Here is a 25008-nt window from a genome sequence, read left to right as displayed (position 1 = left end):
TTAAAAGAGCACAATAAATTATCAATGCAAGCAGTAACCTTCATACTATTGAGTGGATTGCAAAAAGATATGAGGATTCACAGGCAGAGGCCTTCTTAAGTGGCACACAATATGATGCTATACTAAATTATTCATAGTTAACAGCTATTCTAGTAGCTTCGTAAGTCAGGACCTTATGGATAATTAACCTCAATGAACAGTCACATTTGCACAGAAATAAACCCATCTGTACTGCCCAAAACCAGGCATTCCTCAAACTGCAGTTCTTAAATTAGCCAAGTAAGTATAGCTTGAGAGAGAGAAAACTGGACAGAATTACCTGAATTAAATTCAAATTACAAAGGAATATATGACAATACATACACAAAATCCTTCCCTTACATGCAACTAAGCCCTTTTGTGTATGCTAGCTTTGCAGACAACCAAAAGCCAGTTTAATTAATTCACCAAAGAACAGCCGTTCCTTGTGCTACACTACTAAACATTTTATAGACAAAGCAATCTATAACCAGCCCACTGAATCAACAATTTAATATATGCAACAATATATAAATTTGCTGATTAAACATACCAAAAAAAAAAATAAGATCATTGTTAACATAAAAAAAACCCTGCTGCAGAACATTTTAACTCCTTTAACTTTAAATGTAAGTGAAATGCAGGTAAATGTAGTTAACTGCACAAGCTTTGCAGAATGAATTATGAAATTCCAGAAGGAATCCCCTGAGCCTCTTTCTTAGAAGAGTGTATGTGCAGCAATAAGAATATGCAACTGCGTAACTTAATGACATCAATATTTAAATTATATACAATTAAAACTGGGTTAATTAACTCTGTTCTCTCCAGTAGTTACCATAATTTACTCATATTTTGTCTAGTGTATTAAACTAACACAAAAAAAACTTTAGGGATTAGATACAAGAATAATGATGGAAATACAGGATTGCAGCTATATTTGCAACATGCCTTCAATATATTAAATCTATTCTGTACACACTGTATTTACTTCCTTAGTTTAAAAAATGCCATAAAATTACTCAGTTACTAATGATTTAATATCACTGAAGTTAAACAAATTTTTTTTTAAAGATCAACATCACAACAATGAAAATAGCCTCAATGATTTGAGTTTACAGTGTTCTTATAGTGTGAACACATTAAGATTAATATTTCATATTCAACAGTCTTACAGCTTTCCTCTTCAAAAAATTCTTGTTCAATAACACACTCAGCAACCATGATACGATACAGTTGTACAATGTACAGGATGGAATAAAATGACTGTGATGACAAATGTAATAAACACATACTTGGGTACTGTATAGTCATCAAAGTAGAAGATCTGTACAGTTAGTATTAATCACATGAATTTTAATAAGTTATGTCTGTGATGACTATGCTATGACTCGAGTTTCACACCCGAGGTTTCAGCAATTAGAAGAACACAACAAACAACGAAGTGTATTACTCAGCTGTAATTGCACAGGATGGTTACAACTCTTGAGCATGCGCTTGTTTTTTCAAAGTATTAAGACTTGCACAAAGTTCTTCAGAAACGGCCTTTCCATATTCGGAGCATTGTTTGCACACTTTGTTTGTCAGATGGTAAGTCTTCGCTACAAAAACATCCAGTATTGTCTTTACATACACACAGTAATTGAGAAGGTGCAAACTAAACCTCACAAACTAAACCCAGGTATTAACTTCATCTGTCCACATTTTTAGTCAGTTTTCCACTAGCATTATCAACAAATTTTCTATTTCCTACTTAAGGTAACAGCTTTAGATGAGTTAATACTTTTCACTGGGAATTTCACATTTGCATGCTTCTGCTTGTAAAGCTGTAATTTGTATTAACAATACAAATGAGAATTTATGAAGCCAGCACAATACCTGTAAGGTGCCTGAAGTAATTCTCAATTTATGCACTAAAGAAACCCCTATTTTTCCTTTCTCTGTGTTCTCCCTCCCTTCAACTTAAATTGGTAGTTTGGGTAAGTTAGCTGCTCCTACAAGGGGCACCCAGGAACATGGAGCTTATTAGCTCCAGCCCTTCATAAATTCATAGAATCTGCTCTTCAAACCTCAATTTTGGCTTCAAAAATAGTGACATCTGAGAAGAGACACCAAGTGCCCAGGGGAAACACCCCAGGGCTTCCACTGACCACACAACACTGAGCAAGTTCTTCCTGAAGCATTCCATGTTGTCCACAATGAGCCACACTTGGACACACTAGGTACTTTTCAAGAGGTACACTCTGCATCCCAAAGGTAAGGCAAGGAGAAGTTTGTAAACACAAACGGCATGCTAAAGTCCCTGCTGCTTTTCATGGCTTTGTCTGGCAACAACAGAGTGAAATCCAAACATTTTAAAGCACTGTTCTGGTTACCCAACACCCTTTGTAATAGAAAACCATCAGAAGCCACCCACAAGTCACACTAAAGCAAAATATTTCACCATTTCTAGAAGCAATAAATTCCAAAGATACTTATTAAGAATACCCAAAACATAACTAAAAGAGAAAAATGCACAAGAGATTCCTTCCAGGACCTCAACAGCCAACAACATGCCTGTTATTGGCCTAATATATTTATTCTGTCCTCAAAAGTTTAGGTTTCCCACTCATAATTACATAGCTAGTTTTGCTAAATCAGCAGGATTTAACCTGGTAACAAGGAAACCACGGTATGAGCAAAGTACACATCACCTTTTTACGACAATGTGAACCAGCCTGGACCAACGCAAGCTTTCAATTTCTTTCAGCTAGCTAATTCTTCGGGCTGAAATTTCCTTGTTTGTCCTTATGCCCCAAGACAGACTTCCCTCTTCCAGTGGGGGAGCCAAGAAGGTTTGCTTTCAGCAGAAATATTTAAGCGCTTTCAGAGAACGAGGTTAAGGCTGCGGATGCTGTTTTGCTAACCCAAGCTTTTTCTGAATACCTATTTCCACCCTGGGGTTTTAGAGGAGGAAGCAGATGACTGTCAGGGGGAGGACGAGGCTATTCAGAGAAGAGCTGTGACTTGTCCCCATGGTAAGCCATCTACGTCTGGTGACCACTCCAACATGAAACCTCCTCACACAGAATCATCTAGGTTGGAAAAGACCTTGAAGATCACCCAGTCCAACCACTAACCTCACACTGACAGTTCCCAACTCCACCATATCCCTCAGCGCTGGGTCAACCCGACTCTTCAATCCCTCCAGGGATTGGGACTCCACCACTGCCCTGGGCAGCCCATTCCAAAGCCCAACAACCCCTTTTGGAAAGAAATACTTTCTAATACCCAGTCTAAACCTTCCTTGGCGTAACTTGAGGCCATTCCCTCTTGTCCTGTCGCTTGTTTCTTGGTCCAAGAGACTCACCTCCAGCTCCCTGCAACCTCCTTTCAGGTAGCTGTAAGAGGTTGATGAGGTCTCCCCTCAGCCTCCTCTTCTCCAGACTAAAACCCCCCAGTTCCCTCAGCCGCTCCTCATAAGACACAACTTCGAGAGGACCCAGTGTCAGCCCAGCCTTTCCAAAAGCCTAATAAATACCTGTGTATTTGTATTGATAAACACACACATATTTTAGTGCATCCTACACATCCCTGAATAGCATCCCCAATCTCATGTTCCCACATTGAGGGTACATCTTTTCTGCAAAGTTAGCAAGAGTGATGACCATCCAGCTCAGCCTTGCTGGGACGAAAGCAACCTGACAAGGAAGCTACGTATGTGTTGTCTGCATTTCTCATCAGCCCTGCTCAGCCACGTGTACTGTTACAATAAAATATATTCTGTAATTCCTCAGACGGTGCTGAGCTGAGCCAGACTGTGCTACTTTCTTAGTAAACTGCTTAATTGAGACTGTGGAAAAACAAGAGCACTTGAACAGCTTGAAGAGTAACGCCACCACCCTCCCCTTAAATCATCTCTTTCATAATGCCATCTTAAAATGCTCTCCTCCAATGGGGAAAGAGGCAAGAAAAAAAGTAATCTGACTACAAAGAAAGAACAGGACAGCTGCATCCCCACTGCAAAGCACTGTGGGTAGGCTACAAAGCAGGTAAACAGGTATTCATATTATTATATCTTGTACTGGTTTCTTTTGCCCTCCCCAGCTAAAGTCACCTGAACAGTAGATTTGGAAAAAAAAAGTTTTAGTTGAGCTTCACTTGTTTCAAGAAACAGATCCTTTGAAAAAAATTACCCCAAAAAAACCCATCGCTGAATAATCCCATTGCTGAATAATGTACTGTTATTTGAATGCAGGTACACACAAGTTACTTAGAATAATAACCAAGTGTAACCATTTTGTCAAAAATTGGAAAGCAATTTATCTCCCTATAGACAAACCATCTTAAAAGTAGTATTTCACTTTTATTCAGGTATAGAATAAAACAATTAAATGAAGTATCTGTGATATACCCACTGTACCAAATGCACTTCCTCTCATCTGGAAACCTAACTTCCCAATGCTGAACACTAATTTGAAATCGGAAGGCAGCTTCTGTATTGGAGGAACAGACCTACAGCTATTTAGGTCATTAGGCATCAAGTTCTTCCATGCCAAGGGTGGCAGAATCATTCAGACACAATTTACAAAGCAGTAAAAACGTTTGTCAGAAAAGGCGTTGTGGTTAGTTGCCCACACTATCACACAAGATGAGAGTGAAATCTCTTTGTATTCTTTTTTTTCAGGCATCAGCATTACCATGTGCATGATCGCCTTGGAAAATGGTGAAATATGAGCATCTCATATAGCTGCACAGAGGTACATGCAGCTGAACAAAGATCAAGGAGCCCCGGCAGGCATTCCAGCTAGAAGTCTGTCAAAGGCAGAGACCGCAGAGCGGTGACATTTTGAGGAAAGGCAGAAGAACTGCACCAGTCAGAACAAATATGGTAACACTAAGGTCCTGACTTTACAAAAGGGGTTTGACAGAATCTCACGGCAATTTGCGTCAATGGCCAGTTTTCCTGTGCAGAGTCTCCACTTGCTATCTTCAGCAGGGTCAGGCTCAACTGGATAATCTGAAACTAATTTTCTGAAAACATGATTTTTCATGAGAATTGTGTCTTTCCAAAGCCCTGAACAACTGCAAGTGGCTATGAAAGAGCCAAATAAAACTATTTAACAGTTTTGACATCATGCAAAGAGCTGAGACCAGGGATTATCCAGAAGCAGGCACAGCATAACTCATTGCAAGTCTTACTGAGCAGCCTTGACAAGAGGATGCCAGTCCGCTAATGGGAGGCAGTAAGTCACTCTGTAGGGCAAGTACTCAGCAAATGAGACCATCCAAACTTTACCCTGGTGAGCAACAAAGTATCACCTGTTTCTTGACAGTTCTTGTGGTGTTAATACCTGCCCAACCCAAGATCAAAAGATCACCTCTATTCACATCCCTGCCTTTTCATCCCTCGAATAGCTTTCGTGTACAAGAATAATAAGTATTTCTATAAATGTAAAAACAGTATGGCTATGCTACATTTAGAATGCCAAAAAATAAAAGGAAGGGTCTTATGCCACTGCTTACAGTAACTGCATAAAACTGACGGGAACTCTGCCATATTGCAAAGCACCAGATATGCCACTTCAACTTTAATAACCCATCTTAAACACACACCATTCCGTGTCCAAAGTGGCTGCTTTTTAAGAACCACATTAATAGTTGAAATATTCTAGCTTTTTTGCCATCCAAAGATAAGTATTTTGGAACACCTGATCAGTAAATGGATCTGCCATTTTTTACTATGAGGGAAATACATTAAGGATTCTTTATCTTTTGAAAAGAACACTCAGATATTTTTTTTTTAAACATAGCACCTAGGTGAAGTGGGTGCAAAAATTTAAAAATATGGCGAAGGCAAATCTTAGATGTGCTGGTAAGTATTTCTTTGGACTTAATCATATGATGCCCCAGAAATATATATGTAGAACATCCGTTTATGGTCACCCCTTCTCTCTTTATGCTACATTCATAAAATAAAGACAAGGAATAAACAAAAAAAAAGTGCTAAAAAGAAAGAGAAACCAAAATAAAACTGAGCTTCCCAACGGGAAGGATGAGAAGATGCTTGTAGCCCTTCATTCTTCTTCTGGAGAAACTCGTAGGTCCTCATTTCCCCAAAAGTCTGAAGAAGGAAAGCAGAAGTGGCTTCTACACAGAGTTGCTGCCCCAAAAGAGGAATCATGTAGGTATCGTTTCTATTTCCCAACTTCTTCCCACCCAAACTGCCAAAGAGTAAGTCTGCAGTCTGCTTTCTCCACTCTCTCTAGTGGCTCCTGACACTTACTAGGCAAACAGTATTCCTGTTCAGCCTTGGGAAGGTACATGCCCTTCTCCTCCCATGAAGTTTGTGCTGTCAAGAGGAAGGCAAAATTCCTCCACACATGTGCCAGACTCCTACTACAGAGAAAGGCAGTACTGGAGACCCAGGACAGATCCTATCTATGGCTGGCAGATGTGACGGGAGATGTAGAGCTCCTTCTCAGCACCCGGCCTTCAGACTTCACCAGTGAGGCTGCCCACATGATGCATAGCGGCTTTTGCTTAGACAGCCGTAGATCTCCTGTCAATTAGTTCATTTTAGGCATTGTTTTCCTACTCAACAGAAGCACCATCCCATGCCCAGAGGATTTCAAGGGAACTATAGCTTTTGTCTATACTACAGTTTGGGAGTCACACTGGCTCTCAGGCTAAAGTAGTAATTACTGCAGCACTGCAACAATTAACATACTGCAGTCAGGTTTTTTAGTTAGAGCATTTTTTCACAGGGCTGCAAAGCAGCTGTGGTTGCACAGGGCCACAGCTGCACAAAAGTCCATGGGCTGCCTTCTCATTCAGGACTCCACCAGATAGGGTACAAGTAAGCAATAAAGTCAATACACCACCTGCACTTTAAAACTCTCAAAAAACCCATATGTGCCAATCTGTAGTCAAATAAATATTCTGAAGTACTTTAAAATAGGTACTTTACACATTTGAGGTTATGTGATGTTCTGTAACATAAATCCTAAGTATTTAGAGCATATAAGAAAAACAGAGAAGGAAAAGAGAATCAATAAAATACCATGGTCAAGTCAGAGAAAGTTTTTCACTGAGAGTACAGGAGGTCGATACTTTACAAACACATATAGGTATTTCTCTTAACAGAACATACTGTGAAAAATTACAGTAAGGAAAGGTAAGAAATTATGTTCGTCTACGTACACAATTTTAGGGTCATCTGCAAACCAAAGAACCACCGCAATCCTAAGTGGCTTTTAGAACCAACAAATCCTTCAGCTGTCCATATCCCAGACCATCTCAGTCGCCATTACCACGGGCGTCGTGCACTAGCATTACAGAGGAAAAGCCCAAATACTTGCTCCAAGCGGTACTTCCCCGCGCCAGCGCCAAAGGCTTATGAAAGCCGTGCCTGAGGAGCGCAGCAGTGCCGCGCCAGGAGCCGGCCGTACCTTAGCGAGAACACGCAGGGAGTATCTCAGGGAGGCCGTCGTCATATCTCTTCCCGTCGCATCGTACGGAAAGCTGCCCGGTCTCAGAGCTTGGGGACTGCGCGCCGGTGACCTGCAAGGAGAGAGCCCACATGCGGGAGGGCCGCGACGGCAGTGCTCAGGGCGGCCCAGGAAAGCCTGGCTTAACGCTGACACCTCCACACGCGCTCAACGCCTCCCTGCCAGGCACAGACACCGATTTCAGACACCGCCCGTTTCCCACCAGAGGGTTACCATGGAAATACAAAACGTAAATTTGCGGAAAAAAGAAGAGAACCGGGCAGCACCCCCCACCCCACCCCGCCTCGAAGTTGGCGCCCCTTCCCTCATGCCCTCCGCCCCCTCTCCTCCACACAGCCGAGGTCGCCCCCCGGCCCTCACCCCGCCGAGGGCCCGGGCCTTAAAGACAAAGGGCACCCGGGCAAAATTCAACTTTCCCGGCCGCTCTCCGGCAGAGGACCCGGCCGCGGGCGTGAGGCGGGGAGTCACCTGCGCCGGCGGCCTAGCAGCGGGCGGGCGGGGACCTCCCCGCTGCCTACCTGCGGCGCCGGGCGGGCGGCGCGGCCTAGCGCGGCGCCTCCGCGGCGACACGTCGCTCCCCCCCGCGCAGGGCGGCGCGGCGCAGGAAGCGGCCCGGGTGGCGGCGGCGGCGGCGGGAGGGGCCGAGGCACCGCCTCTCCCCGCCGCCCCGAGGGGAGGAGCCGTCGCGGCCGGCGGAAGGGGCTGCCCCTGCCCGGCCGCCCCGGGGGTTGCGGTTCCGTCCCGCCGGCGGCAGAGACCGCGCCTGAGGGAGGCTCCAGGGTTGAGGTGCCGCCATCCCAGCCTGGCCGGGGAGGGGAGTCCCGGCGGGCCACCGCCGTCCCGGGGGGAGAGAGGCTCCGCAGTGCCCCACGGCCGAGGCGCCGCCATTTGAGAGGCCCCACAAGTTCCCCGCTGCTACAGCACCTGTGGTGCGAGAGGCCCCGGGAGCGCCCCACAGCCAAGCCGTTTGAGAGGTCCCACAAGTACCCCACGGTTGAGGCGCCGCCATTTAAGAGACCCCACATGTACCCCAGGGCTGAGGCGCCACCACTTGAGAGGCACAAATACCCCGTGGCTACAGCACCTGGGGTGTGAGAGGCCCCGGGAGCGCTCCACAGCCAAGCCGCTGCCATTTGAAAGTCTCCACAAGCACCCGACAGCTGCAGCACCACCATCTTCGGGGGTGAGAGGCCCCGTAAGTGGCTCATGGCTAAGGTGCTACCATGTCAGATGCTGCCATCATTTGAGAGGCCCCACGGCCAAGGTACTGCCATTTGAGAAACCCAACAAGTGCCCCACAGCTACAGCACCACTGTCCCAGGGCATAAGAGTCCCCACAAGTGCCCCACAGCCAAGGTGCCACTGCCTTGGAGTGCAAGGGGTCCCGCAAACACAACCCAGCAGCAGGGTCTCCTGGGCACCATGGAGGCCTCACGGCTTCCCTTCATGACAGCAGTGAGCAGGGGAGGGGAAGCCGCAGCAGCCAGGCTCTGACAGCAGCTGGTCCTGCATGGCTTCCAGCCACAGCCACTGTGGTGTGCAGTGATGGAGAAATCGTGCCAGGTGGCCACGGTCACACTTACTGAGCGTTGCAATCCTCTGGGTGGTAACTTCTTATTCAAACTTATATTTTAGGCTGTAATTCTTCATCAGGCCACAAAAGATGCTGAAATACAGGGACACGTTAGGCCCCAATTAAGCAATAACAGCCTCATGCCTGATCCTGCCTTAAACACACTTAAATTCTCAGCCATAGTCCTGCAGCAGTCAACAAAAGGTATCAAAACACAGGGAGGCTCCGATTAACTAAGAGCAGTAATTCTATTTGTGTTAACAAGCAGAGGCACGTGAGCACGTGGCTATGGGCTGCATAAAAGCATGTATGTGGAAATCCAGGGGTTCACACCCTGGCTTGCTGCTAACTCATTTCTGTGCCTGCCCCTGTGCTGACACCAGACAGACTGGGGTCAGCCCAGCTGGGCTGGAGATGTTTTTTTGCTCCTCAGTAGTCAATGTTGACAGACTTTTGTTGGGTGCAATTTGTTTTGCAGACTCTGGAACAATAAATCTCAAACAGCCATCATGGGGATCAGATGCCTGGGAGTCATAGGGACTCTTCAACCACTTCCTTCAGAGACACGTTTGACCTGACCTATGTTTACCCTTTGGCTCATGACCCTCCTCTGTCAGGTAGCAGGCTCCTGGCTTCAGCTTTTCTCTTGTCACTGATGTACTAATGGCCACAGAAAGCTGCTGAAACCTGTAACAACCCCATGCTAGTTGCTGGTGCAGCAGGCTAAGCTTTTTGCAAGAGAAGGAGTGAGTTATGGATGCAGAAGAGAGAAATACATATATACACACATAACATAAATAAATAGCAGGAAGAAAATACAAGAGAATTGTGGAGACAATTTGTTCCGGGCACAACACTGCACTATGGACATTATTTGCTTTGTTCCAGATGCTGCATATTGTGGTTGCACTATACTGTTTCGTTCCTCTGGTCAGACTTAGTTTGCAACATGGCAAAAGGCTGCATCAGGCTAAAGATATGCAATAGCACCACTACCACAGGCTGTGAAAGGTTTATCCCAAAGGATAATCAGATTCGGTACATTTAAAGCACAGACCCATCAGCAAGCTAGCCCTTGTACGTCTCACAGTAGAAACTCTGGTTTCGGATGCATGGACGTTGTGCCCACAGGGTAAACCGCATGCTTCTGTCACTTCAAGGCTGTATTTTGCTACTGCTTTGCCTCCAGCAGCAAGACTGACACAAGTAGTTGCTCCTGTGTACTGCTCCTGGTATCACACACCTGGGCAGCCATTTCCAGTGGGACTACTCTCCCATCTTGCCTTAGCATAAACATGAGTGCTAGGCCATCATGGCTTTTGGACCCAGACACGGAACTTCCTGGGTCACAACTATTTGTGGGACCTGATAACACACAGCTATCTTCCTGTGGGGTTGTGGAGCTCACGCCAGCTGTTAGCTCTGCAGACTTTTGAACACTGGAGAAGGGAACACCTGAGAGAAGTGGGAGGATTTAATTAACCTCAGAGGCCAATGGAAATTCGTGGCTGCAGTTTTCCTGCTTTCACTGCTTAATTTCATTTTCTCAGGCCACCACACATCTGGATGCACCCATAGGTCCCCAGGTTTCAGATGGTGAAATACTGAATAATGCCATGGAGCACAATAAGAATCTTAAGATTTTAAGGATCTTAACCTTGCAATTACTTCCCTCTCCCTTACCTGCAAGGCCCTGGATGGCCTGATGCTGCAAAGCCAAACTCATCCATAGTCCACATGGAAATGTGTGAACCTAGTGAAGATCAGTCCAAGACTCTTCACTGAGATAATCACAGCCTCAGCCTGCACGTCTTGTAGCCCTAGTTGTGTAACATCACAATTTACTGAGGGCATGGGGGAGCACCTTCGACTCCCTTTTATTTACAGGATGAGTACATCTGTTTTCCAGTAAGTAAAACATTCCAGCCCTGTCTGGAAGTAGCCATCTCACACCCAGATGGAGGTTTGGGTGTTTTTGTTGTTGCTGCTATTGTTGATTCATGTTAACACCCTAAAGGCACAACGACTGGAGAGTGAAAACTGTTGCTGTGGATTCCAAGCTTTTTGCATCAGAATATTCCTGGCAGTTTTCACAAAGCCTATGTGGCTCACAACTCCCGAAGCACCAAAGTTTCCATTGCAAATCTTACTGAAAGCACAGCTTAACATGCTCCTGTGTGGACCAAAGCGCTGGCTGCTCAGCCTGGCCTGCTGATTGCCACTCATGTGTGCGTGACAGCCTGGGAGACACTGACATGGGCTGAAATAGCACTGTTTCCTACTTTGTGTGCAAAATTACAATGAAATCAGATCTCTTGTCTTACCCTGCAAGAGGTAACTGGTTTATATGAGTTTAAAGAGAAGAAAATGTGGCACTACCAGAAAAAAATACTGGTTTAATGTTACCATAACTTCAGAACTGTTGGCTTCTGTGTCAGTGGTCATCACCACCACTGCTGCTCTCTCTTTACATCCATTATACCTTTCCTAGACATGCTTTAGGAAATAAAGATGTGCCTTTTCATGCTTCCAAATACCATCCTTGGCTTTCTGAGGTGCTGGAATTAATATCAGCTCAGCACAGCTCAAAAAGGCTTTATTGGAAGCTGGAACAGCAAAAGCTATAAAAAACCCCCATGTTAAATATTAAATGCTAGTTAGGAAGCCAACGGGATTTTCCCTCCAGCAACCTGCACACGTCACTCATAATATTTTCATAGCATCTTTTCCACTACCTGGCAGAAATCTCTTTGTCCCTAACAGACTCCGTTGTGTTCAGACTGCAGGCACACATTCGACATGCTCCTCATGGGGAAAACATGGTGTTTGTTTGTTTGTTTTGCTTGGGGATCACAATAGTTGGAGTCATGTGTCTTCTAATCCCTAAAACATGACACAGTTGCAATAAAATGAGAGACTATGAGCATAACATAAAACTGATTGTTGTATATAGATCCAGACTGCAGAAAGACTGAGTTTGCAGAATTTACTCACATGGATAAACTCAATGAAATCAGAGAGGCTGTGGGAGGGACAGACACCATGTTAGCCCTGTCATCCACTGCGGTTCTGGCCTTGTGTTACTTAACGTTGCCTCAGACAATTGTCCTCAGCCATGTGGGTTGAGGATGGCATTCCTGACTCGCTGCCTCGTCACTGCTGCCAGCTGGCTGGGGGTGTCCCCATTGCTCCTGCAAGCACGCACAAATGAGACAGAAAGTTTGAGTTTGCCCTAATCATGTTCATTGTTTGCTTTCGGTAGTCTGACTTTCGGGAAAGGGACCTGGGAGCATCTACATAACCACTTTCCACTGGCAAAGAGACAGATGGGAGGGGATGGGAACGGAGGGGAAAGCAAAAAAGAAAGGGAATCCTCTGTGGAGGAGCAGCTGTGTGTGGTTACTAACTAGAGCCACTGCTTTTGAAAGGAAAGCCCTTCCCACAGCCTCGGTGGTAAGCCAAGTTTCCCCTCTCCTGCCCTATGGGTCAGCCTGAGGCTGAAGGTGAGTGTTGCAGCGTGGATACCATTTTCTATGCCTCCCTTGGACGAATCATGGGCTGATACGCTCACTGCTATATTGTGTCTAATCCTGGTCTGCAAACTGAGCTGGAGCCAAGTCCCAGCAGCGCAGAACTGACCTCAGTGCTCAGCTGGTGAGGTTCAGCTCTCCAATCTTGAGTGTCCTCACCCAAGTCAAGGAGACGTCCTGCCACGTTAATCTTAAGTCAGTCTCTCAGAGTAACTTTAAAAAGATATTTTACATCACTTGCTTAGCATGAAATTTGTGTAGAGTTGGACTTAGCCCTCAGCTGACATTTGCCCAGGAAGTAACTAATCTGGCTGAAAACCTCAGGTCTGTGTTTCTCTTTCACCAGAGAGGTACATTTAAATCCACAATGACTAATTGTGCCAGAAACACAGGGGAAAGCCATACACTCAAAGTAACCTCTTAGCTATGTGCCCTCCCCTGACCTTTAATATTTTTGAGTTACAATGAAGAGAGTCTTGTTATCTGCTTACACAGAGAAAGTAACAAATTGTTTGATTTTCTACTTTATGCTTCATTGATGTTTTCTCCAAGTTAAATGTTGTTACTGTTCTGCTGCATTTTGTATTAACAGCAAAGCCCTCTGTTCCCCTTGGGCAGAATAAACTAATGCTGCATAATTTTGTGGATCAGAAGGAGTGACAGACATACAGTTCTCTCCAGCTGTTTGCTTTTCTGTCTGTCATCTTGTGGCTAAACACCGCGGTGGCAGTAACAATGCCAGTCCAGCCTGAGATACCTCCTCCCCCCGCCCCCAGGCTGTAGGATGCTCAGCGGGTGATTTCTGGTGACTTTGAGAAGAAAGGCTGGTTTAAGCCATAACAAACTTCCCCAGGGTACACAGTGTGGCTGCTCTTGTGAACTCATATTCACAGCCTGAACACGCCGATGGGTTCTCTGCAGATAAGAATGGCCATTGCTTTACCAGCAGAGTTGGTGAGTCAGTCAATCATAATTCACTTGGTGTGTTGTCTATCTACCTCTTCGAGTATCACTTATGTCCGTAAAGTCTGCTTTTATGGTAAGTCTTCTGCCTGTAGTGTTTCAGTTATCTTTGCTTCTTACTGATTGCCAAGGGCCACGTCGGCTTTGCAGGAGAGTGTGACTCAGCACTGCCGGTGTGTTACAGTGCCCCGGTGATATAAAATGACAAACACCCTTGTTCCTATGCATGTGGGACAGAGTCCTACAAGGAGTTTCCTAGGTAAACAAGTCCAATCCCCAGTAGTTTTAGCCAGGAAAATTTTTCTACTGCTGCTTTTTCAGATATGTGAGTTAAATCGGCATTCTTGAAAAACAACAGAAATACGACAGTGTTTTTTCCTACACTCGCTCTGGTTCAGGAGTCTCTGCGAAGTCTTCCTGGAAAAGAAACAGGGGAAACAGTGGGTTTTCTGATGTAGAAAATAAACAATAAAGAGAACAAAGTAGCTTGACATTTTCCCAGATACAAGAGAGCGCAAGAGACAATAAAATGTAAGGAAATGCGTATTACTGCTCGACAGCAGAACTAGTAGCCAACTATTGTAAAAGCTGGGTTATCTCTAGTATTGTCTGGGCTCCTTTCTTGGGATGTTATGGATTTTTAGAAGGCCCTAGCTTGCAGGGTCCTGATACTACTAGCTTTCAGAAACTTTCACAGAAAACATTTGCTTAGCTTGTACTACAAGTTAAAAAAAAATGGACAAGGTATTAGGATACGTAAGGAATATTAGAGAAAATAATGATTAAATGTAATTAGAGGGGCAGGTCCCCCAGGAACCCTGAGTGTAGTGGGTAATCTTGTCTCTAAACGAACAGCATTAAACAATGATAGGAACAATCAAACATCAAGGTAAAGCTCTCCTTGGAGGAAGCAAGGGATATAAAAACAATATGTAAAATAATGAACACTGCAGAGAAAGCAGATGGAGAGTTTCAGTTCTTCTTGTCTTCAGTGATGTGAAGGGATATTAAGACTTAATTTTTCATGCTAATAGCAGGGAAAACATTTCCATGCCTTGTGTAAGTGGAGCGTGGTGCTCAGTGGCACAAGGCACCTTTCAAGAGAAGAGCTTAGAAAGATGAAGAATGGGATAGCAGTTTTTTAGGGCAACATCGGTGGCTTTCAAAATTAACACATGAGCATTTTGAAGATTATTTTTATCACATCAACCAGATGTTAACTATCAGAGCTCAGGATCACACCCATGTAGAGAAGACAGATGACTGGTCCACCTCTGCGCTCACAGGCCACCACCTGACATGCTGTTGTATCCTTGCTAGAAACAAGATACCCATGGCAGGATGGGTGTCTGATCTGACCCTGGAAGACAACACCTACATTTTCCTTCAAAGATAAGAACAAGTTGGGCCACTGTGGCATGTCAGAGCACACAAAGCGTGAGAAGGGGCCTGCAAGAAGGAAAAGTGGCGGGATCGGGGTACTGGAGGCCAATGGCTTTGTCTAGGACAGTTTTTTAGTAGAGTCATCAAGACATTGTTACAACACAAGGACAGCCTGTAAAGCAGGGATGCCAAATCTCTCCCATTGCTTCTAGATGATACGACATATATTCCTCCATGTCTGCAATGGTAGCAGAGCTCCTCCTGGCTCTAAGTCATTCCTCAGCACATAAGACATGCTGTAGATGTACCTGCATTTAACCCAGTTTCTTCTTGGTACTGTCAATCTCTAGTAAAGAGGCTGTGTAAAATTAAAAGCTCTTGCTTCTGTATCTGGAGTGAGCACATTTTACCAGATAACAGCTTATTCTGATGGAGTACGTTAATACCTGAGTCATCAGGGGCTCTGGGGTTTTTTTATGTCAGCTTTCCAGGCTAGCTTTGTTGTGTGCAGCACTGCCTTTGAATTTGGCCACTGCCACCCTGACATTACAAAAGGAGGGATTCTATTGGGATGCTTTCAGGGAAGTGTAATGGGAAACAGTCTGTCCGAGCAGCAACTCCAGTATCATCAACCACCGACTCAAACAGGGCTTCATTTTTAAATTAAACAGTGACATGGGAAGTTAGTGAAAAACACAACAGAAGATTCTCCTGTTTGGCAACAAGGAATCACTGCATAAAGACCAAGTGTGTCTGATGCATATGGAATGCATACCACCTATAGCATTTACTTAAATCATCCACAGGGATTAAGATGCTTTATCAAGCCCTCCAGCTTTTCTGGGTCTATGTAAGACGTCTCCTTTTGAAGCCTGTAGACTCTAATACTGCTGCTCTTTGAGATACTCATGAAGAAGTTCCTCCCTCTCTCTCATTTCTTTTTTCTGTCTATATCACATCCTGGGTGTTTTCACCAGTGTCACTCACACCTTTGTACTGCTGACAAATATCTACCTCTCTTTTATTGGCCTCTGTCTTCTTCCTACCACCTTGAGATGACCATCTCTTCAACAATATTTGGTGGTAGACCTTCTGACTACTGTAGCAAAACACAGACAAAACCAAATTATTTTCCTTCCCAGATCTCACTGTTACCAATCATCCTGGTATCCCAGAAGCAGCAAAACATCTTAACTTTACTAGATTTTAGTGTATGAGGTACTGTCTGGCAGAGGGATGGATGCCTGCCTACAAGCAGGCAGACAACACACAACCCAAATTTTTAAAAAACTACATCTCCTAAGTGCATTCTTTTCATCTGAGCATGCGTGAGAGGAGGTGCTTGATTCTTAAAGCACTCAGAAACATGCATTGGCCAGAGTTGCCACCCCACAGCCATACAATAAATTTCTTTTTACAAAATGAGCAGGGTGTCAGAAGATCCTGTCCTTTATTCACACCTTTACCTCTGCTAACTTGTTTATTTGGAACAATCCTTTCTGGCCTCTCAGTCTGTCTTTGCTCAGGCAAACTAAAAGCTCTTGTTTCTAAGGTTACTTGTGAGTCAAAATGTGCAGTTTCAAAGCAAGTGATGATGTGGAGAGAGAAGAAGTACAGAAAAAGCAGACAAAGTTGGTGATGTCTAAAGAAGGCATCAAGCAAACAGGTCTGGGATCTTAGGGACTTTGAAAGATATGAATTTGATTCTAGTTTTACTACAGGGTTCAGTATAGATTTTAAAGATCAGAGATAAATGCCCTAAATTATAGACGTTTTTACTTTGCTCCACTCTAGGTTGCAAGGTCCACTGGTAGAGGATACAGCCACAGGAATCCCAACCAAGTAATGGAGAAGCGGCCAAGATAACTTGTTGCTATCTTAGGTATCACACAAATACCACTGAGAGGAAAAACCACACACCTTGGTGCAGTTTACAATTCTACAGCTGAGAGTCTGTAGAAATATATGGGTGCCTAGATTAAGTTGAAGCAGCAGCACACTGTCATGTCCCAGCAGGCCCCTCCAGCCAGCAGCTTTCTGAACTGTGCCTTGGTCCCCCTCTACCCATCTCTGACCTTGACTGGAAATCCCAGGGATTAACATAGGTGGGGAACACAAGGATGATTCTTTTCCTCTAAGGGTATGATTTTGTAGGGATAGGTAGGTGATAGCCCGTGGAGAGCTTTTTGGCAGAAAATGGACATCTTGGCTTAACAGTGTCCTTGATTTAAGAATAAAGAACGATTGAAGAAAGTTGGCAGCTGTGCAACAATGCAGAGTTGCAGAACTAAAGAAACTGATAACCAGGATGCTGATGGTAGAGTTAATCTTTTAGTTTAGCCAATCAGTGTATAGACTAGAGCACGTGGACAGCAAATGCACAGTACATCGTAACCAGTTATAATAACACAGCCTAGCTTGTGCTCAATGCCATAGCTTTGAAGATAGTCTAAATTCTCAGTGTTAATAACAATAAAGGTCTCTGTCTGTTTACACTGTACACAGAGTCCGTGTCTCCGTCTCCTCAGTAGCCATTATTTAGAGTGTGATCTGTGTGGAAAGTGTCAACAGGCCTTTAAGCGCACAGTTAATCTTTGCTTGTTTTGCCTTGCTTCTACCATAAACTCATCACAGCTTCGATGTGATGACTATGATTTGATTTAGGTCAGATTTATTTCCAGCAACTGCTTTGTATTACAGCAGATGGCAGCCTTTCCCCAGATTTCCAGAAACGAAGAGTACCTGGATTTCAGACAATACATGTCTTGTCTTGCTCCTGGTGTCTGGCTGCGGCCAGCACAAGCATCTGTAGGAACTGAGCAACAGGATCGCAGAAGCTAGAGACAGAAACGAAACTGAAATCACCTCCTTGCACTTTCAGGGCTTGGCTCCTCACCAGAGGTCTGATCAGCTGTTGCACCACCTCTTTATTCATCTAGGACAATGTTTTCCTTCCAATTTATAACATAGTTCAAGATCAAAGTAATTAGATATCCACACTAAATCATTTCTTCACCTTGACAACAACACATAACAGAAAAATACACTATACTTTGTGGGTAGCATGTCAAAAATCAAAGTGACATTTTTCAGTGCTTGACTTACTAAGATGTTTGTGCCGTATTAAAAAACACCTCTGTTAAAAGACCTACAGCAGCTGACTGAATAAACTGTGGTGTGGGTGAGGCCTCAGATTACATCATCTGCTGGTGACTGTTCAAAACAGCCTCAGATACGCTCTGTGGGGATTCACCCAGTCCTGAAAAGCAAAGAGAAAAGTGATCAGCACTCTTATGACCTGCACCTTTTTATTACCTGCTCATGGAGCCAGAATAGGAACGCTTACTGTGACAAGGTTTTTTGAGGTGATCACAGGCACACCAAGCTCTTTCTAATACCCTCTGGATCTTGCGGAAGCATTTCTTATTACCACACAGCAACTCCCTTGTCCATCCTGTATTTTTGTACCTACATGACTGGTATCCTAGTGGTCTGTTTCACAAGCACAAAAAAAAGTGCAAAGATGTCATCTTCTGGGAGGTTGCTACTGATGCCCATACAAAACACCACAGATTTACTTCTACATAGGCTCTGCCTTCAATTTCTACTTTTTATCCTGCTTCTCACAAAATATGTTAATGGCATCCAGATGCTTATTAACACGTTTCATACTAACAACCAGAGACAGGAAATACAGGCCAGATGAGGAAGAGAACAGCTTAAACAATAGTTAAGAGAGATGAGATGAATTCAGAGTCAGCAGGGCCAAGTAAAATTTAGTCTGAAGCCTTCAAGAAACTAATCAAATGCTTGGGAGTGGATGACTTTTATAAACTCTGGGGGACAGGAGAGGTCCCCACAGGACCAGAGAATCTATTATCACTATCTAGGGGCACAGCATTAATTAAAGACCCACATGATCCTAAAGCAACCACTCTGGGCTTACAAAAACAATCCGTGTCTAACCAACACCATTTCTCCCTTTGATAAGGCAGCTGGCCTGGCAGCTAGGAAAGGGAAGTCACAGATGTGCTGAATCTTCACTTGAACAACGCTGGCTCATGCAGCCACCAAAGGAAACGGTCTAGACAACGTTACTACAAGGTGAACAGGCGAGCGAGTTATTTATGCTTAAGGTGTAATGTTCATCACATCCCCTGGCTCTCTATGTCCCTGACAGCCACTGCCATGGGAACACTGGCTCCCAGAATCTGACTGAAGAGACAGGAGAATGTATTTCTGTGCACATACTCAGGGAGAAAGAGTTAATTTCACACAGGAAATCACCATTAGTAAGGAAATGACCCCAATTCTCTATGTTATACTCAATATCTTGGCACTCACGAGCATCTTTTCCTCACAAGACATGCACACCACGCTCCTCCAGTTCAGCTTTTAATGAAAGAAACACTTAAAATGCTCTTCCACCAATCTACCCAGCCCACAGAGACTGTTGCAGACTGCAGCTTACATCTGTCCCTCAGAGGAGCCTTTTCATCCTTTTGAAAGCTGCTCTCTTCTTTCCCAGCTCTGTAGAAAAATAAAACTAACTAAAAATTTTGAGGCCATTATACTGCAGCTTTCCCATCTTCCTGGCTGTATTAATTATTAATAGCTCATCACTAAATTTTAATAAATTGAATATCAGAGGTTTAAGGCTTGTTAGGTACCTTTTCTCCTTTTTTCTTGTCCTTCCAGGTCTATTTGTTGGACAAGTTAATTCAGTGTCATGCAGTAGAACCTGTCAATCACAGAAAGTTGTAACATCTTTATTTCCAAACTCTGCAGAAGTGCTTGGAATACAAAAGCTTTTGCTTTAACAAAAAAAAGATCCCAAACAGTAGGTAAATCTTTGGTCTCAACTTGTTTTTCAGTTTACTTTATTAGAGTGGGAGTTGATGAGTTCTAGCTTCATTCATTAAGGAGTTTATTTCACAGGGAAGGTGGGAGCAGCTTTGCTGTGTAAGACTGTTGGCCTGTGTAGGACCGATCCTAATGCAGGATCTGTCCCCCAAAGAATGGTGAATAGGGGGTGCTCCTAGAGGAGAGGCACAGAAGCCCATGGAGGGAGCCTCTCCATGATTTTCAGGGTGGAATTTCCTTCACCTCCACCCCAGGGATGCACAGCCCCACTCCCAGGTGCAGCAGTGACACTGTCAGCAGCACTAATATTTGCTTGCATAGGGTTGTTTTAGAGTGGATCACTCCCCTCACCTTGTGGTTAAAACCTGAAAAGGACTACTCTGTCGCAGATCTGAATTGCTCAGCATTTGGGGCTCAGGCATCCAAAATTTAAATGCTTTCAATGGGCAGAAATGTACCGAAGCAAAGAACTGTCAGGATTTTTTTTTTTTTCCCCAGTTTAAGAGTTGGGTATGAGTCTTTGGTGGAACATACAGCACGCAGGACATGGACCTTCTCACTTCAGTCAGCAAGTGGAGGACCTCAGGGAGGACATGGTAAAGACAATTCAGGAAACAGAAGCGAGAACCTCAGCAGTCTGGCAAACACAACCTACAAAGAAGGATCAAAAGAACTGCTTTAGCATAGAGAAGAAAAGGCTGAGAAGCAACATGCCCATAGCCTTCAACTATGTAAAAGGCTGCTGGAAGGAGGAAGAAAAAACCTATTGCCTCATCATCATCTTGGGGGGAACAAGCAATAACATGCTAAAGCTTTCCTTTTGGGGGGCTTTAGGTTCAAGATGAAGAGCAATTTTTCACTAGGATAGTTGAACCAAGGAACAGGCTGTGGGGAAGGGGCAGCAGATATGCCTGCATTCCTGCCTGGAGAGGCTGTGGAGTCTCCATCACTGCAGATTTTGAAAAAGTGACATGAACACTTGCAAGCAGGATTTGGGTAGAGCTGATGCTGCCATGGCGCAGACCAATCCAGGAGGAACTTGCATGGATCCTCGATTACATTACGAACAACACATTTTTAAGTCGGCTGATGCATGGAAGCTTGCATCTAAAATTTGTGAAAAAAGAATTGTTTGATGCAGTCTGGGAACTTTTATTAGTTTTTGCTCTTTTTTTTTTTTTTTTTTTTTTAGCTTTGAAACAGTAGGGTAACTCCAGAGACACTAAGATCTGGTAATCAAAAGAGAGCCAGGACTATGATTTTAGACTAGCTCATCTGACATCCATACTGAGCAAAATAAAGAGAAAGCTGATCAGAGCTCACATGTAAAGGACAAAAACATAATGCCAAATCAACACGGGTTTTTTTGAAGAAAAACTCACATCTGGCAAACCTGCTTTCCTCCTTTGAGATAACAAGTTTGGCAGATAAAAGGCAGTCATAATGGAGTTTTGTAAGACATTAGACTCAGTATGGAGCAACATTATGATTAAAAGATTAGCACTCTCCCCTGTCAGAAAAGCCCCCATTAAATGGATTAGCTGACAGCACCCCCATGGAGGCTCTGCCACAGATGGGACAGAATCATCCAGGAGGTGCCTGGACCTGACATTGCTTTGCGTGGCTGCTCAGGATCTGGAAGCAAACAAAGCAATTGCTGGCAGGATGTATACAGGACATAAGGATCAGACAGGTGGCAAGCTGGCTGAGGAAAATCATTTAGGAACTGCTGCTACACAGAATATACTGGATGCACTGCTATTTTTTTTTAGTATCTAGAGCAAAGGTGTGTTAAATACTTCTACCCTGAGGATTCCCACAACTGCTCTTCTCTTCCTCTGCTGTGTCCTAGGAAAGCTAACCTCTGAAATCCCACCTTTATACTTCTGTAGTGTGAATTAGTCCCTAAATTACAGTCTGAAAGATTGTTTGGGGCCAGCAGAGCATGATATCATTCAACATATTTTTCACTGCAGAAACATAAGTACAGCCTAGCTTTATTAACCATTAGCCTATAAAGATAAAAATATAACAAAATGCAGACACACATGGTCTATAAATATATACGCTGTCTTGAGGAACTCTAATTCTAGGCCTTCATGGTATGAAAAACACTCCACTGTATAAATACTGTACATTTGGCAATAATGTATTAAGGACAGGGGGTTTGGGGTGTTTTTTACCTTTAGGGCTGTCACAGTTCTCTAGCCAAGCCCCCTTTTGCAAAGGCACTTGCCCCAGCTCCAGCAATGGCTTTCCCCGGCAGGCAGTTGCCAAGAGCTGCCAAGGAGTGTGACATGAGCACTGATTCATCGACGCCCAAAGGCGCTGGTACACACCTTCTGCTTCTGCTGCCTGAGAACAGGCGGGGTGAGATTTCCAAGTGATAAAGAGTGACGCTGGCAGAAACGCTGAGTAACACTGAAATCACCCAGAGCAATGGTGGAGCCGAGGTCTTCGGCATCGCTTACCCTGCCTCTCAGGAAAGCTGTTCTGAATCCACTTTTAATGCAAATAATTGAAAAAAGCATTAAATATCCATGCTCCGTGCTGTTATGCAGCATTTAAAAGACTTTCTGATTGATTTAGCTCCCCTTTAGAAATGAAGGAAGCTAATTAAACGAATTGAGGCCCTGGTAGCTTTGCTCTGCAGAGCCTGGGACTTGCTTTGCCCAGCTGGACTCCGTGACCACAGGGTGCAGGGCAGGGGCAGCAGATGTGCCTGTGTCCCTGCGACCCATCTCAGACAATGTTTATCCGCCAGCAGTGGTGGAGGGTGGCACCACAGCTTCATCCTGTGATGGGACCCACAGACATGTTCCCATTACAAGACAACACTCCACAGAAAGGCAAGCTGGGCAGGCGAGACCATTACCTCAATCCACTGCCATTTGGAGCCTTTCGTCCCTTTAAAGTTGTATTTTAGGTGGTTGTCCAGGCAAAACAAAGGCAGGCACGCCTGCACCTCAGTCCTATGGAGACTTTTGAAAGTGTCAGCCACTGTGCCAACTGGAAGCACAGGCCAGAGAGAAAAGAGAGGCCAATTAAAAGGCCAGGTTGTCTCTGTGTTGCTCAGGGCTAACACAGAACAGATGATGGCATCTCTGGAAGCTGCATTTGCTTTTAATTGTCCTCGTTCCATTGAATAACTAATTCTCTCCTCCTCCCACATGACAGGAAAAAAAAAAGCACGGGTTTTTTGGAAAGGATGAGTTGACTCAAATCCTTTCTTACAGCGCATGACAGCAAGCTGCAGTTTTTAGCTTTGCATCCAGGCAAGTTTAGAATATCACTGCATGCATTTGTTTTGTTTCAAATCTTCTGTGATCGGCTAAAAATATTATTTTGGAGAGATGAGGATATACAAGCACCAAAGTCTTTGTGTTCATTCAGCTCCTGAATTGCAGCCAACCAAAGGGAAGAGCACAGGTAAATCCCATTTGTAAGGTGGTCACATGAAAAAGTTATTTTACAGGTATTAGAGGGCTGGAATGTGGGAAGTGCTGGGTATCTGACCATGATCCAGGGAAGAAGTGCATCCCCTCAGCCCAAAGATGAAACACTGGGCTTAACCACAATGCCCATCCTTCATGTTGCTGTTTCCCAGGAGTCCAAAGCCATCGCTCTCCTGTTATCCTTGACCATCTTACATTTCCAGTATTGTCCAGGAGAGACTGAAGGGAAAGCCTATCTAGGGTACAGAACAGACGACCATAAAAACCCCAAAACACATTTTGCAGGGCCTGAGTCCAGCCAACATTGGTTATATGCATTAAAAATCACTTATTTCAATAGAAAAACTCAAAAAAATCATAACCATGGCAAACACAAGTGAGAAACTGTCAGATAAAACTGCAGAGGAAAAGTGAATTTTTATTTTTTTTTTAAGTAGGAGCAAATACAAGGACAAAGACAATGAGCTATCAATGAGACAACAGGATGATCTGGGGAGTTATTAGTAAAGAATACACATAAGGAAGCTTCCTCCCTTGCTCCCTAAGTGACTTAACTGTGCACTGCACTTTCATCTACTGTCTAAAAATGTAAATTATCATTTATTACCTACCCTCTTCGTGCTGCTCACGCTTCATCTGACACGGTCACGGAGAATCCTTGGGAGTCCATCATGTGCTGTGCAAGTGCAGTGGAGGGGAAGCCTTTTAACACCACCTTTCCACTAAGGAGAGGAAAAACAGACAATCCCGGCGTGAGTTGTAACTCCAAAGGACTCTACCCTCATCGTATTTTGGAAAGGCAGCAGATCTCCAGTAGCGATCTCAGTACAGAGCTGATATTATTTACATAGACAGGGTAGAGGAAGGAAGTTGGAGCAGATTAATAATTTATTCCTGCCTCAGAGCTGCTTAGTGACACTAAATCAGCAAAAGCATTCAAAATAAAGTCATCACAATACTGCAGGCATTGCCAAATTACAAAGGAGTTGCCTCCGCCAGCAGGAAAGCACTTCTCTAGTTGATCTGTAAGGTCACTTCACCCACACAGAGGACACAAGATATCTTAACCCCCTGCGTGGTAGCGCTGGGCCCTAAGAAGGGGTGGCAGAACCAAGTGTTTGCTGGTGCCTTCACTGCTGCCACAGACACATCCTCACCAGCAGAGCCAGGCAAATGTCACAGACCAGAAAATAGGGTGACGTTGGTGCTAGTTCCCATTCCATCCTGCCAGCCTTGCAGGAGAGGCAGCAAAATCAAGAGTGGCAGGGAGCTCCTGACTGCCAGAAGCTTTGCCTCTGGTCAGTTGTCTTCCCTTGGGCTCAGTCTCAGGGGGTGCAGCACCAGCCTAACCCAAACAGAGCCTGCTTCTGCCAAGTTGCCTGCTCTCTGTGGCTGGGGGAGGATTGTATCTGCCAGGGCTGGAGGGAGGAGGACAGGCAGCAGCTCGCAGGGGGACCATGGCTGTGTTTGGGATGGCTGCTCTCACAGGCCTAGCTTAGGCTCAAGGGAAATAAAAGCACTTTTTTTCACTGCTCCTTAGATCTGCCACCCTTTTGCTTTCACAGGAGGAAGACAGGACCAGACCAACAATCAGTAGCTCCCAGCACAGCTGAAGCAGCTGGCTGTTTCTTGTGCAATAGCACACATCAGTGTTTCCCCAGCTTGTGTCACTGGGTACGTTACCATGGGATATTGCATCCAAACAGCACAGTTTGACAGAGTGCTGTTTTCTGCAA

At 44.5% G+C, this 25008-nt stretch overlaps 1 protein-coding gene across 4 annotated transcripts in view; it reads right to left on the bottom strand.

Annotated features, from left to right (window-relative positions):
* VPS54 (VPS54 subunit of GARP complex) overlaps window positions 1-8139 on the bottom strand; it is a 56863-nt gene extending 48724 nt beyond the window's left edge. For 3 of the 4 annotated variants that reach the window (XR_012634962.1, XM_074924398.1, XM_074924188.1), the window contains exon 1: window positions 7198-7419. Coding sequence is in view for 2 of the 4 variants with exons in the window: in XM_074924398.1 (XP_074780499.1) it covers window positions 7198-7213 (16 nt within the window). In the remaining 2 variants the exon portion in view is untranslated. Of the gene's footprint in view, window positions 1-7197; window positions 7420-7445; window positions 7558-8023 lie in introns of those variants that run through there. The other variant, XM_074924319.1, reaches the window with a different exon arrangement.
* Window positions 8140-25008: the final 16869 nt, after the last annotated feature.

The sequence above is a fragment of the Athene noctua genome, chromosome 1 (assembly GCF_965140245.1).
Source record: "Athene noctua chromosome 1, bAthNoc1.hap1.1, whole genome shotgun sequence".
Lineage (NCBI taxonomy): Eukaryota > Metazoa > Chordata > Aves > Strigiformes > Strigidae > Athene > Athene noctua.
The sequence above is the reverse complement of the archived record's forward strand: the minus strand, read 5'-3'. Positions and strand labels throughout refer to the sequence as shown.